Source organism: Anabas testudineus, chromosome 24 (assembly GCF_900324465.2).
Source record: "Anabas testudineus chromosome 24, fAnaTes1.2, whole genome shotgun sequence".
In the NCBI taxonomy this organism is placed as follows: Eukaryota; Metazoa; Chordata; class Actinopteri; order Anabantiformes; family Anabantidae; genus Anabas; species Anabas testudineus.
This window is the reverse complement of record NC_046632.1, coordinates 15,461,216-15,475,501: the sequence shown is the minus strand read 5'-3', so window position 1 is coordinate 15,475,501 and position 14,286 is coordinate 15,461,216. Positions and strand designations below refer to the sequence as shown.

At 43.4% G+C, this 14,286-nt stretch overlaps 1 protein-coding gene across 1 annotated transcript; it reads left to right on the top strand.

Annotated features, from left to right (window-relative positions):
- The first annotated feature begins 2,237 nt into the window (after positions 1 to 2,237).
- Positions 2,238 to 14,286, top strand: tfap2d (transcription factor AP-2 delta (activating enhancer binding protein 2 delta)). Its single transcript, XM_026341746.1, has 8 exons — positions 2,238 to 2,276; positions 2,937 to 3,455; positions 6,093 to 6,153; positions 10,444 to 10,609; positions 12,288 to 12,406; positions 12,503 to 12,644; positions 13,225 to 13,338; positions 14,070 to 14,286. Exons 1-8 carry the CDS (start codon positions 2,238 to 2,240, stop codon positions 14,284 to 14,286), a joined length of 1,377 nt encoding a protein of 458 aa, XP_026197531.1.

The window sequence follows — 14,286 nt, the reverse complement described above, 5'->3', positions numbered from 1 at the left end:
TGAAGTGGAAACTCCAGTTAGAGAAATGATATCATATAAAAGATAAAAATCAATAATACATCAGAACAGACCTGCACATGTGCGGGATATTATTATTATTATTATTATTATTATTATTATTATTATTATTGTTAATAGTAATAATACTTATTATGAATACTAACAATAATAATAGATCATAATAATAATAGTAATAATGATGTTGTTGTTGTAACCGACTAGCACTGAGAGAGACGCATGCAGTAACAGATGGGAGGGGAAATAGTAACTTAATTAAAGTGAAGAGTCAATCCCGGCGTCCCGGCGTCAGCATGGTCACAGTCTGCACTTTAATAATATCATGGAGTCGCTTTGGTTACAGTTACAGCTGAGCAGGAAAAAACATTGAAAACAAGACTGATTAGAGCTTATCTGTGGTCTGGGTTAGAGCTGCTCTCTCTCTCTCTCTCTCTCGCTCTCTCTCTTTCTCTGTATGTTGGCTGATTTGTTTTGAATGACAGGAAATCTGACAGACAGTAGAATAACGCTCCTCCTTCAGTTTCCTCTCCTCCCCTCTCCTTTATTTGCCTTTGCTCCTCTTCAGGCGGTGACCACAAGCTTTGGCTTTCTGCTTTTACGTTTTGTATTTCTGTTCCTTCCCGGGTGGCCCAAGGGCAAAGCAGCAATAGGTGTGTTTATATGCATTCTGATTATATAGGCTAGTTTGTCAGGTTCACACGTTACTATTACGGTTCTTTGGTTTTACAGGATGTTATAAAACTTCTAATAATTTACCTGTGTTTATTAAAAAAACTGCATTTCGCCTGCTTTTATTTTGAAAAGGCCTCCTACCGCTTATAATAAAGGCTTCAATACATGTAAACAAAAACCTCCACCACCATTTTCCTCTACAACACCACAGCGGCTCCGTTCAGCTGGGCAGGCAGGACCACCCCGAGGGCGCGTGCTCAGGTGAGTTACAGCACGAGGAGAAAGGCAGAAAGAGAGAGAGAGAAAGAAAAGAGAGAGAGAGGGAGAGGGAGAGAGAGAGGGAGAGAGAGGGAGAGGGAGAGAGAGGGAGAGAGAGAGAGGGGTCAGGACACTGACCGACTGACCGAAAAAAGGCTCCTAGTCCTGATGTGTCATAATAAAAATAATAAAAAATAAATAATAATAATAATTTAGATTCAAACACGCACGCGCCTCTGATCACACATGCAGATAAAACGCTAAAAGATAAAACTCATAATAACTCACACCCCCATAAAAAAATAAATGTGCACCAAAAGCTTTTTTCCATGCATGAGTAAAAATAACTAAATAAATAAACAAACAAACAAAAGCAGCACTGATTTAATTTAGCACACAAAAGCAAATAAAGCCAAAAATTATCTTATTAGCTGAAAATTATTTTTGGAATCAATTTAATTTTAAATTTAAAAAATAAGCTAATAGCTCCTTCATGGATCCGTTTGTTAAATCGAATAAATCTGTATTTAAAAATCTGTGCACACACGTGATTAATTCATTAAAAACTAAAAACAATGAAAATTCACTATAAGACATTTGATTCATGCACAAAGCAACGAAAACCTCCCCGAAAACAAAAAGAAAATCCTCCTCGAAGCTTCTCTAATGTGAGTCCTTCTCTGTCTCTCTCTCTTTTTATTTTAAATTCTGTTGATATTTCTGGAAATTAGCAGCAAAATATTTCAAAGCAAACTTACATTTCCGTTGAAAATCCGCACGATTGTAAAAAACAAAAAACAAAAAACGACTTAGTCGATGTGTAAAAGAAAAAATAATAACGCGGCGAAACCGAGCAGGAGAGCTGTGAAAATACAAACAGGTCAAAAAGGGAAATGTCCACAAAAAGCGTAGAAAATGTTTAAAGAAGCACTTGGTTCCTTATTAAGGCGAAGATACAATATTTATTCCTTGTCTCCTGGGATGCTCCGCTCCGTCTATTGTCCTCCCATTCCTCAGTGCTGATGCTTAATTTTCAAAACTTCTATATTACCAAGGGACCTACGACATCAGCCGAGAAATACCCTGCAAGTACAAAATCCGTGAGCCAGCCCCGTCCGTGCAGAGGGGAGACGCTCGCGTTCCGCCAGCTTTCCACCGTTACCGAGAGCGAGCGAGGGGGGACTTTTCCATTTCTCTCGCTTTTTGAGGATTTTAACGCCTTTTTATTCTTATTCGATCGGGCCACAGAGGATAGAGAGGAAAACACGGGTTACTTTGGAGAAAGCACAATGTCAGCGACCTTCCCCGGACTTGTCCACGACGCAGAGGTAGGCTGATTTATTTACCTAACATCTTTTCATTTATGAAATCGCAGAAGTAGGAGAATAAACAGAGTGTTGCTTTGAATTGAGTTGCGGGTGCATCTCGAGATGCGCTCTCAGGAAGACTCTGAGCCGGAGTAGATTTTATCGCACGGATAAAACAAATCATGTTCATGGAGGGAGACATGAGTCGTGCATTCTCGCTGGAGCTGCAGCTAAAAACGGGGCTTTTTATTAGTGTGCGGAGGCAAATGAGGCTCGTGTAACAGTGTGATTAGAACATTTTAGGGCGGAACACTCTCCGCTGTGTCTCACTCTGCTTACCTCCCATCCAGTGCGAGCGAGAGAGCTGGGACAGTAAATTTGCCAGCAGCTCGGTAATAATAATAATATATAACAGCACGACTTTTTAAAACGCTGCGAGCAGAGTGACAGGCATGCCAAAGGAAGGGGAAAAACTCCCGATGGCTCCTGTTGCCGTGCGTTCATTCCCCTCCCGGGCGTGTGGAAGTGACATCTCCTTCAGGTGGTTTAAAGTGGGGAAAAAAACGCTTTGAGTGTGTGAGTTGTGTTTTTGAACGTGTTTGGGAGGCAGAGAGAGGAGACACCGGCTGATGCTAAATGACACGGCTCATATTTCTCCCCCGTCTCTTTATTATTTTCTAGATACGTCACGACGGATCAAACAGCTACCGGCTCATGCAGCTCGGCTGCCTGGAGTCCGTGGCCAACTCCTCGGTCGCCTACTCCTCCTCCTCCCCGCTCACCTACCCGGCTCCGGCGGGGACGGAGTTCGCCTCGCCCTACTTCTCGGCCAACCACCAGTACACGCCTCTCCACCACCAGTCCTTCCACTACGAGTTCCAGCACTCCCACCCGGCCGTGGCCCCGGAGGCCTACGGGCTGAACTCGCTGCACTCGGGCCAGTACTACCAGCAGATCCACCACGGAGAACCCGCCGACTTCATCAACCTGCACAACGCGCGCTCGGCGCTCAAGTCCTCGTGCCTGGACGAGCAGCAGCGGCGCGAGCTGGGCTGCCTCGACGCTTACCGGCGCCATGACCTGTCGCTGATGACGTCACACGGCTCCCAGGCCTATGGCGTCGGTATGCACCACGCGGACCAGAGGCTGCTGCCCGCCGCCGGCCTGGGCCTCCCTCCGCCCTCGGCGGACGACCTGCAGGTACCGGCGGCCTCTAACTCAGCCTCACACCCAGCAGCCTCCTTCTCTCTGGTTCCTTAACACAGCTCCTCACTGTAGGATAGCGCAGGATACCCAACCCTCCTAGCTGTCGCAAGGCCCAGTGCCCCACTGGCCTACAATCCACACGCGCTCCCCCCTCTGTGGCACCAGCCACGGTAACAATTAGAAATGATTGAACAGACAGACAGCGCCAGATGTCTGTCTGTCGTCTGTGACTCTGTCCAGGCCTGTGAGGTATCTCCACACTCCCCCAGTAAAGAATACTGGATTTCACCTTGAGCTCATTCTGTGGCCAAACCAAACCAAACGTGAGCGCACAACAGGCTGAGTCCATGTCGAGCGCACACGGCGCCGCGCCTCTCAAAGCCCGGCGTGTTTCTAAAGGTTAATTGACTGGCAGTCTATACAAACCTATTGTGCACGACAGCCTTTATTTTTCCATGAACACACGTGACCCATATTTTACATAAATCCTTTCGATGTAAAGAAATGGTCGAGATGAAAACGGATTCGCACGGTGCTTGAGCGTGTGTGCGTCAGTGTGTGTGTGTGTGTGTGTGTGAGTGTGTGTGTCCGGCTGTCTGCTGGGGCGAAGAAAAGCCGCTGGTTGCTCTATTCTCCGGTAAAGGGCGGATTAACGGATCGGGGTTCAGGACACAATAGGCAGCTCGAGCGCCATAAAGCACCGTAGTTTATCCAATTACCGACTTAACGTCAATCAACTTTGTTTCTTATGCAGCGACGACCGAGCTGGTTAAGACGCGTCTCTAGTTAAACACAATTTAACACAGTGACATTAACTATTTACCAACTCAGAGCAGGTTCAGCTCAATAAAGTGGCTTTTATGGACGTTTTCACACAGCAAACACCAAGTAGATATTTATTTTTAATATGTTTAATTGGGGGAGAAAATAAATAAAATACACCAAATGAAATTATTTTATAGGAGGACCACTTAGTTTTCGTTTAATTATTTTTCAGTGTAAAATAAGGTGCAGAGAATAAAAAAATGTGCTGAACATGGCAGCGTTATTATTTTTATAATAATATAAATCGTTGTGCCACTTTTAATATTAGTGTTAAATCTGATTTTATTTTATATTTTATGCTTTAATCCCGCACAGCCTGAGAGTTGACCAGTGTTGTAGGAAACATCAGAAGCCCCTTTTTAAGCTGTCGGCGCAGGTTTTAACCTTTATTGAGCAAATGAAAAGAAACTGCTCGTGAACCTGAGCGTGCACGAGGCGGATGTATGGACGGAACAGATGCGCCGATGGTCTCGTGCAGCCCGGTCGCATCTTTGAGCGCGTTAAAGAGATTTTGCGGCTGCACAAAAGCAGCTGCCACACCTTTCCCCCGTCACTAAGCTAATTCATGCAAGACCTCTGCGTTTTGTATATTGATTTTATAATCACTTTAGCTTCGGAGCAGGAGAAAAGAAACAGAGCAGGAGCTGCTGCAGAAAAAAAAAAAAAAGCTGCAACAACTGTTTATTTTAATCAGGGGGCTTCTGCGTGGGCCAAGCCTCGAGGTTCGCACGGGGGATTAAGTGTTTTCTGAATAAAAAGCGCGTGTTCTCCTTTCTTGATGACATTGTTGATAGCACGCGAGTGTGATGTGGAGCAGCAATGGCGGCGCTAACAGGTTTCCATACGTGTGTCTATATGCTGCAGCCTGTTTGTTGTGTATGTGCAGCACAGGGCCCCCCAACAGGTTGGAGGCTGCAGCCCATGCTGGACGCTCTTGCTCATTTCTCAGTCTGGATGAGCTGCGCTGTCATCGGTTTGCCCGGAGCCTGTCAAATTAAGCTCGTTTCTGGGTGAGCCCTGAGCTGCATCCTTTATTCTACCGTGCCCTCAATTTTACTCAAAGCCTGCTAAGTGATGTACACTTTCTAACAAAAAAAAAAAAAAAAGGCTTCCTGCACTAGAACACAGTTGAAAAGGCGTGCAGTGGGTTTTGGATTATTTTTCTGGACTGATACTAAACCTGAAACTTAAAGCTTCTATAAGAAGTGGTTTCAGCCTTTAGGTCGGGGCCCTTCAAAGGGGGGTCGCAAGACAAAGCTGCAGAGTCATGAGATTATTAATAGGATGGGGAGGATCAAAAACAGCGTGTGCTCCACAGATCCCTGCTTTTTACGCACCTCCAATCATATTTTCTGGTAAAATAAAGACTTTTTTCACCAGAATTAACCAAATTATTTAATTAAACCTATTTCAAAGTTCACATGGAGGCGCTGCTGCTGTTCTAGGGGCCACGTTAGTATAGTAGGAGCTTTATGGTGAAGTCTATTAACAGGCCTGAGGGGCGTTTTAGATCAGTAACTGTGCTTTTATTGCAGCTAAAGGTTACGAACACACGTCTTTAAGCTGTTTCACCTCTTCAACAACTATTATTCTCACTGATTGTGTTCGATTTGACAGTTTTCTGTGTGCGCTAATAAATGAACACTCAGAAAAAAGGGGAAAGAAAAGTTGTTAATTTCTGTTCTATGTGCAGCCTGACAGCTGAGCAAACTGTGCTCCAGCAGTGTTAAGAAAAAAAAAAACACACACACCTGGGTGAAGTGTTTTCACCTCCCTGCTCGTCCTAATGAGTGCTTGTCTCCGCAGGGCTCCGTGGAAGCGCAGTGTGGGCTCGTACTGAACGGCCAAGGGGGCGTCATCCGGAGAGGTAAGGCCCCCGTTTATTCACTGTTGTTGTACCGGAGGCCGTGAACGCTCACGGCTCGACACGACAAGACAGCCAGCAGACAGACAAACAGGCGGAACACTCGTCTCTTGTCTGCTGTCAACACGTTACAGCAGGAACGGCCCCATTTTCTCGCCTGTTTAAACACTAACACTGTTCAACAAGCAGCAGAGACGGTGCTCCCCGTTCCCACTATGAAATGCTCTGTCACTCAACACCTACGTTTGTTCCACTCACTGCTTTTGCTGAAAAATAGAAAATCGACGTAAATGTATGAGGCGCGCATTTTTTTTATTTTACATAGTGAACCAAAGATGACAAAAGCGCATTTAACATATCAAACCTGGTCACATATATAATAAAAAATTATGAAATAAACACGCTGCTTTAATGCAATATTAATATTTATTTAGAGATAAAAAGGAATTAGTATAAATCCCAAATCAACTGGAAAAATGCTGCAATGATGTTTTGTAATATTTCCAAAGCACATGTTAATTTTAAAAACCTGTAATCCAGCACTGAAATTATGATTTCTTTATTTTATTTAAAAAATTAAATTAAATTAAATGTAAATTAAATGATGGGACTGTAATGATCTATTAATTTCTATTGTATAGATTAATATGATGCCCTCAAATAAAAACGTTCCCATATTAGAGAGTTACTTAAATCTAAAGTAGTGATGCCCTCTTAAATAAGATTTATTTAACTGTTGTCAGCAAGTTAATCAAGGTCATTACATGTGGGCAAATTGTGTTTAATTGTATTTCTAGTTTTTTGAGTATTGTGTTTTTCCCGAGCAGTAATTGCTGCTGCTCCTCAGTCCGGCTCAGGTGGCCTCTTCAGGTGGCGACTCGCTCTGCACCTGAACACATCAGCTCGGCCAATTTCCTCCTAACAGGCTGTGGATCTGCTTCTGCTCCATCAAAGCCTGATGCTGTGTGTGTGTGTGTGTGTGTGTGTGTTTTATTTTTTTAAGCCGGCACTATGTGGTTCTCCACGCAGAGAGGAAGGCTGTGTCTCGGGTTTAATTTTTCATCAGCTCTGCCTAGGTGTTGGGGTTTTTCTCTCGGATTGACGCGGGAATCCCTTCGCTATCACTTTCGGTTAATGGTGCGCCGTATTTGGCCCTGAGCTCAGCCGCTGCAACCATCACAACCAATAATCTTTGCTTTACCTCCCGCTCCCGTATCGATAGCTTCTCTCGCCTCGGGCGGACGCTTTGATATGCTAATGCCGAGCGGGGCCCCGGATTCAGCCGAGATCATATTAATGTTGTTCTTTCTGACTGCGGCTTTGGCGGCATGAATATTCACACAACCTTTTTCAAAAGAAAATCACTCAAGAAACGCGGATCCTACTTAGGAGGAGTCGTCTGTGTTTTTAATCACCCTGCTCTCCCCTCTTCCAGTTCAGCTCCAGCAGCAGCCGCATGGATCAAGCCGATCCGTCAGACGCGCGCCCCCGCCTCTCCAGCCTGTGCGCGCGCTTCTCTCTTCTCTGTCAAGACATTGGCTGGCTCCTTTTTTTTAAAGAGCTATAAACAGTGTTGTTAAAATAGGAGGAGGATGACATTTGGCCCGTGTCTCTTTTTCTTTAATTTTCGTGGCAAACGCGTAAAAGGCGCTTGATTCCGCGTGTGATTCCGCCCGCCGCTCGCGCCGCAGCCCGAGGCTACTCTCCGTTGCTTAAATACTGTTATCGCCTCTGGGCCCGCGCGCTCCACTGACTGCACTACCGGCAATAGCTCTTTTCGATTGCCCTTGGCAACATAAAATACAAACTACTTTGAATCAAAACATTTTTAGGGGAATTAATATGATGTGAACCAGCGGCTTTCAGTGACGCGCGCCCCTGTCAGAGCGCGTGAGTCTGACAGACAGCTCTGCCCGGTTTGTGTCACACACCGAGGCAGACGAGCCGGACTCCACACGTGTGCACACACACACACACACACACACACACACACACACACATTACACATGCACACACGCAGACACACGCACACGCTTAACCAACAATACAAATCGATTCCCTCGACCTGCGATCGCCATGTTTGGGACAGTAGGAGTGAAATACAACTCCCATGCTGCCTTGTAGCTGCAAAGTGCTGCCGGCTGGACTCCAACTGGACACCGTTATGATGTCACGGCTGCGCTGTGGGCAGGTGCTGAAGCTGGACGACACGTTTTGTGAAGCTACAAGTTTCACCGCCTTCCTCCGACTGGATGCGAATCTAGCCCATTTCTGCTGATTGTGAATAATGCATCCCGAGAGCACAAATATAGGCCACAGCGGGGCATGTGTTAGGCGTAGTTGGTGGCCAAATTGTCCACAATACCCCGAATAAAAGTGGCGTGTGCAGCCATCTTCGCCTGCAGCGTTCAATTCGGCCTGAATGGCATCCTTTTCTTCATTCCATCACATGCAGCACGGCCTAATAACAAAGCGACACACCCTGCTGTTAGATTTGATAATGAGGCAGATGAATAATAGAATATAGCCTACAGTACATCAGACAGAAACCTTGCGTTTCTGCTGCTTGGGACGTTAGTTCAAGTGAAAGTTTAATAATAATAGGCCTACTCTGAGCAGCCAGTATATTCCAGGAGGATCCTGGAACAACGACTCAGATGTAATCAATGTGAAGGAGCCACAATCATTTATTCACACACAGAGAGGCCTCACAATGAAATCAACTCGGTGGTTGGGGGAAGGTGATTAAAAGGAGGTTTTGTTTTCACCTCCTGGGATTAGAGCAGACAGCTCTTACATACAAATATTGAGCTGAAACAGAAATATAAATATATGTACATAGTAAAAAATTCACAGTAAATGTAATATTCAAGTCAAAAGCAGGGTGAGAGCAAAACATTGATCATGTCAGTGAGGATTTGAGATAGAAGAGATGTGCAGTACTCTCACAGTTATTCCGGCTTTAATTTGAGAATAAAATTAAATGTACACATATATTTTATAGATGCAGTGAACGGTGCACATGAATGTTAAAGGTTAAAAACTAGGGAGGCATCGCTGTACAGTGAAGACCACACTTCCTCTTTATGTTTTTTTATAGTTGGATCATGTGAAAATAAAAATATTTACACTTAGTCTGTTGCTATAGGACTGAAACAACAGACTGCATGTTTCATCTGTGCTAGGTTTGCAGGGAATTATTATTATTATTATTATTATAGTTTAAACTACTAGGTTGACACGTGAGTGATTAAAGGAATGCAGTTCACATGAACTAGTATCATGTCTGATTAATTGTTTTCCCACTAACCATTACATGTGGTTAAAGTGACTGTGCCCTTTAATTTAAAATTAGACCTCAATGTGCACATGGTTAAATCCACTCAATAAGGATGCATGATAATCTCAGTACCTAAGATTTCTACAGAAAACATTAAGGGGTGTCCAGCAACAATGTGAAGCCAATACTCAAGACCCGTGGATCCAGGATCAAGGACACATTTAAACCTTGATGTATTAGTTATTTTCAGATCAGAATATATATGTATTTTTCTGAATCAAGGCTTTTCAAGGACTAAATGGATTTTTATTGAATACATTCAGTAGCTACACTATAAGTAAATAAAAAGGCTCCTGCAGCTTTATTACATGTCCATTCACTGCGGAATTAGATAACTGAAAACCCCAAAGTACTTTTAGGTGCATCCATTTACAAACTTTATCTAGGTTGGAATAGAATTAATTATATTTATTATGTTGAGTACGGTGTCTTTAACTATGCACCACATAGTTTAGCAGCTTATTATTGTAGTTTTTGACCATTTAAATACAAACAGTTAAAATGAACTGTGCCTTTGCGTATTGTATTTCTTTAAATATATTATACAAGCTCATGTCTGCACATGGGGTGTCCTGCAATACCACAACTAAACGAATAAATATCAATACAGTTGTCCGCATTCCTCTGAAATTCCTATGTTTGGCTCTGTAAGCACCATCAGAATTAATGGAAAAAGTTGCTATACAGAGCTTCACTCCCATCAGTTCGACCTCCAGCGGAGTCAGTGCTACTGTGTGCCACAAACATATGTTTCAAAGCAAAAGGAAGCAGTTATTTACAGTCTTATAAAAAATGATTATGCAGCAGCAGCAGCCATCTGCAGTTATTTCACGATTGAGCAAAAGATCCCGTTTTCAACCAGTGATGATGTCTTGGTCGGTTATTCCTTTGACACCTTAAGCTTCTTCTCTGCCGGGCCTTGTTGTAACAGGTGTGTTTGTGTTTGTGTGCAGGGGGAACGTGTGTGGTGAATCCTACAGATCTGTTCTGCTCGGTACCGGGTCGACTGTCGCTGCTCAGCTCCACTTCCAAGTACAAAGTCACCATCGCCGAGGTGAAAAGAAGACTGTCCCCTCCAGAGTGCCTGAACGCCTCCCTACTCGGTGGCATACTGCGCAGGTCAGAACCAATGCACACAGGGCACTAACCTGACATGTACACCTGAGATAAACAGGGGCTCATCACACCTTCTTCAATGGCTCCTAATGTAACTGCAGTGATTCAAGAGTGTATTTGTTGAGTTCTGCTGAAGGGGAATTTTTTAATTTCATGCTGCATTACAGCTGAATGCCAAAAGTTTCTATCAGAGCCGTTTAAAGAACAATTTTATACTAACTGCAACTACAATAGTTTCTCATTAGGAGTTTAGGCCCAAAATAATCACTCCTCTACTAGGACTAGTGGCCAGAGGCACCATGATGAATTTGGGGTAAAATGTTTGAAGCATGTAGGTCATTGAGCATGGTCCTCGGAGAAGGAGCAACCAATAAATCCATTTTACAGCAGCAGGACAATAATAAAATAAAAATGAGTAAATGTATTAGTGGAGAGCTGGAACCAATCAGGACTATCTGGCAGAAAACAGTCTCATAAATCAACTTGAGGACAAGGTCATGACAGATATTTAACATTAAAACGCCAATGAACATGAAATTTATTGCATGGTTCTATTGAACTGTCAAAATATCCCTGTTATTTTGTCCACCCCCTGCATGTATCCTTTAACAGAATAATATTGAAGCTAAGAGGTGAGCATGATGAAGTGGGATTTAAAGAGAAAACAGTTTTTTTAAGTGCAAATCTGGCTGCTGAAAATTGGAGAGCACTGCCTGAGTCTTTGTAGCCCTCAGATGAAACAGAGGATATACAGTGGCGCCCACAACGACTATTGTAGGCGAACGAGGGACCGGTGCTGCACGCGGCGCCATGCCCAGGGAGCCAGAGGGAGGCGAGACTAGGCCAAAGCATGCCAGGATCAGAGGAACCAGAGGAAAGCAAGAGTTGCCAGCGCTGTATTATTGATGAGGAAGAGAAAAAGGGAAAGGAGGGAAGAGGAGAGAGAATGTGGCTGCAAGATGAGGCATCAACAAAGTCAAAAAGAGAAATGTGTAAATAGAGGCGTTGATCGTCATTTAAAGTAAACACATTCATAACATCACAGAAGTCAAACACAGGGAAACTTTGTCAATGAATGAAAACTAGAATGAATTTTTTTACCACAGAGACACAGAAAGTCGTTATGTGCCGTTTGGTTCGTTACAGGAAAACAAAACTATCCATGATCCCAAATAATATTTAGAGTATAAGAACAGGGCGTTAGCAGGTGTGCTTTAAAATTTCCACATAAAAAAAGAAAAATGACAAGAGCTGCTGTTCCACCTTTTTCTAAAATAGACGTCTGGAGTTTGGGTGTAGGAAGAGATTAGTGCTCAAACAATAAAAAGGGAAACTCATGGGGATGTGTAACTGTCTGTATTAAAGAAAGCTTGTTTAATGTATAATACGTTGACATGTTTTAATTTTAAAGCCTTTGGTTTTAGGCTTAAATTTACAGCTTTGTCAAAACAAAGCAAACCTTTATTGATCCTTTTACCAGGAAGGTTTAATTAAATCTACATTTCTTTGTGGAAGAAGGAGGTCAGGAGATTTTATCTGTGTTTTGGTTCAGTTACTATGAAAAGACATCAGGTGATCACTGATGAGGATGAAATGGGATTTAAAAAAATATATATATATATAAAATGTGATTGTTTGATGATGTGGAACATGTGATGTTGAATGATTGTCATTTCCACAGAGCAAAGTCTAAGAATGGAGGCCGGTGTCTCCGGGAGAAATTAGACCGTTTAGGCCTCAACCTGCCGGCAGGACGGAGGAAAGCTGCCAACGTCACACTGCTCACCTCCCTGGTGGAAGGTGAGGCACCCAGACCTTTCATACACTCTTTTTTTTTTTATGCATTTAGTCTTTTAGAGCTTGTTTCATCAGTCTTTTTCCTGTGCCTGTGTTCAGGTGAGGCTCTGCATTTGGCCAGGGACTTTGGCTACACCTGTGAGACAGAGTTTCCCAGCAAGGCGGTGGGGGAACATTTGGCGAGGCAGCACAGTGAGCCAAAAGAAACCAGCGCACGCAAGAAGATGGTTCTGGCCACAAAGTATGAACACATACAGATTCACCACACTCAAAGCTTAAAAAATGTCTTTTTTCTGGCAATGAATTGATAAAAAAAAACATTTAAAAGCCATAAGTTAACAACCATCCTTCTTAAAAGTACTTGGACAACATTATTTTCTATTTCTATTGTGGAAAAGAAACATAAATATCAGGGAGTGATTTGGCCGACAAGAGGAACATGATGTAAAAATGTAACCCACACACACACACAGAATTAGAAAATCCTACATATGGGACATTCGTTTAAGCACATTGGAAGCACTGAACGTGCTCTTTTTAACTGAATCGCATCCCAAAACTCATCCAGGACAAACGTTGACAACCAACTCTGACTTTACATTTGCAGAATATTTTGGCCGCATGCTGTGGAAGTGTTGTTTTAGTTTTGAGTTTGTCTTTGAACTTCATCTTGCTCTTGCTTGTAGAACTGAATTCATGTGTGGGTTGATCCAAAATAATGAGGAGGAAGAAAAATCTCTTTAAAAAGACATAAATTGCGACGTTGTGTTGGAGACAGATGGTAAACCCTCATTCCCTCCCTCCCACCTTCTGTCTGTCAGGCAAATCTGTAAGGAGTTCCAAGACTTGTTGAGCCAAGACCGTTCTCCTCTGGGCTCCTCCAGACCGACCCCCATTCTCGACCTGGACATCCAGAGACACCTCACGCACTTCAGGTAACACACGTGTGCTATGTATAACAGCTAACGGACAATAACTCCAACCTAGAGTCTCTCTCTTATTAAAATGGCTCAGCAGAGACAGCCTTCTTGCAGAGCGCTCCATGCTGCTGTCCATTTTGGCTCTGACTTCTTTGCCATTTTCCAAAGATGCAGCTGTGCAGTTTGTGATTTGGCACAGTGACAGAGGAGGAGGGAACAGCGGCTTGTTAGCAGAAATGTCACATCTATGGCGTCATCCTTTGCAGAATATACAAAGTTTTATCAAACCTCTAGAGGGGGATGTACTGTAGAGTGCTGGACACAGAAACACGATGTGAGCTCGATTTATAAACAGATACGACAGACTGAACAACAGCTTCGTTCTGGCAGCCTAAAGGTCTGCAGTGAAAGGTGCCAGGCATTTAGCTCTGCAAGAACCTGCCGGTGGATCTTGTAGAGTAAAAACCAGCCTCAACTCCATTGTAAAATTGATTAAACATATTTTATGGCCATTTATATTTTCTATTTTCACTCGTATTCTGTATTGTTGTCCTGCAGACGTGTGCTGCTTTAATGAATGTCCTCTTTCTTTGTTTTTGAACTTTCCATTTGTCGCTTTAGGAGCATCAAGTACAAATTTGCTTAATAATAAAACAATCCAGAACAAGGAAATATTCAGTGTATTTTCTGGATAAATTAACTTTACTGTCGTGTCTAATGGCTGCTTCTGTCTTTCTTCCCAACAGTCTGATCACTCACGGGTTTGGCACGCCGGCAGTCTGCGCAGCTCTCAGTACTTTTCAGACGGTCCTGAGCGAGATGCTCAACTACCTGGACAAAAATTCAAGCGGGAAAACAAGCGGACCCACCGACCAACAGATCAACAACAGCTCGGAAAAGACGCAGCTCCGGAAAACAGCCGAGCCCCAGAGCAAAGACGGGAAAACAGAAAAAACTGAGTAG

What these genes read in the sequence shown, in the direction of transcription:
- tfap2d (XM_026341746.1), top strand. Translation starts at nt 2,238, where the DNA reads ATGTCAGCGACCTTCCCCGGACTTGTCCACGACGCAGAG. An exon ending in CCTCGGCGGACGACCTGCAG is followed by an intron (nt 3,456 to 6,092) that starts GTACCGGCGGCC and finishes TTGTCTCCGCAG; the next exon opens with GGCTCCGTGGAAGCGCAGTG. An exon ending in CTCGGTGGCATACTGCGCAG is followed by an intron (nt 10,610 to 12,287) that starts GTCAGAACCAAT and finishes TCATTTCCACAG; the next exon opens with AGCAAAGTCTAAGAATGGAG.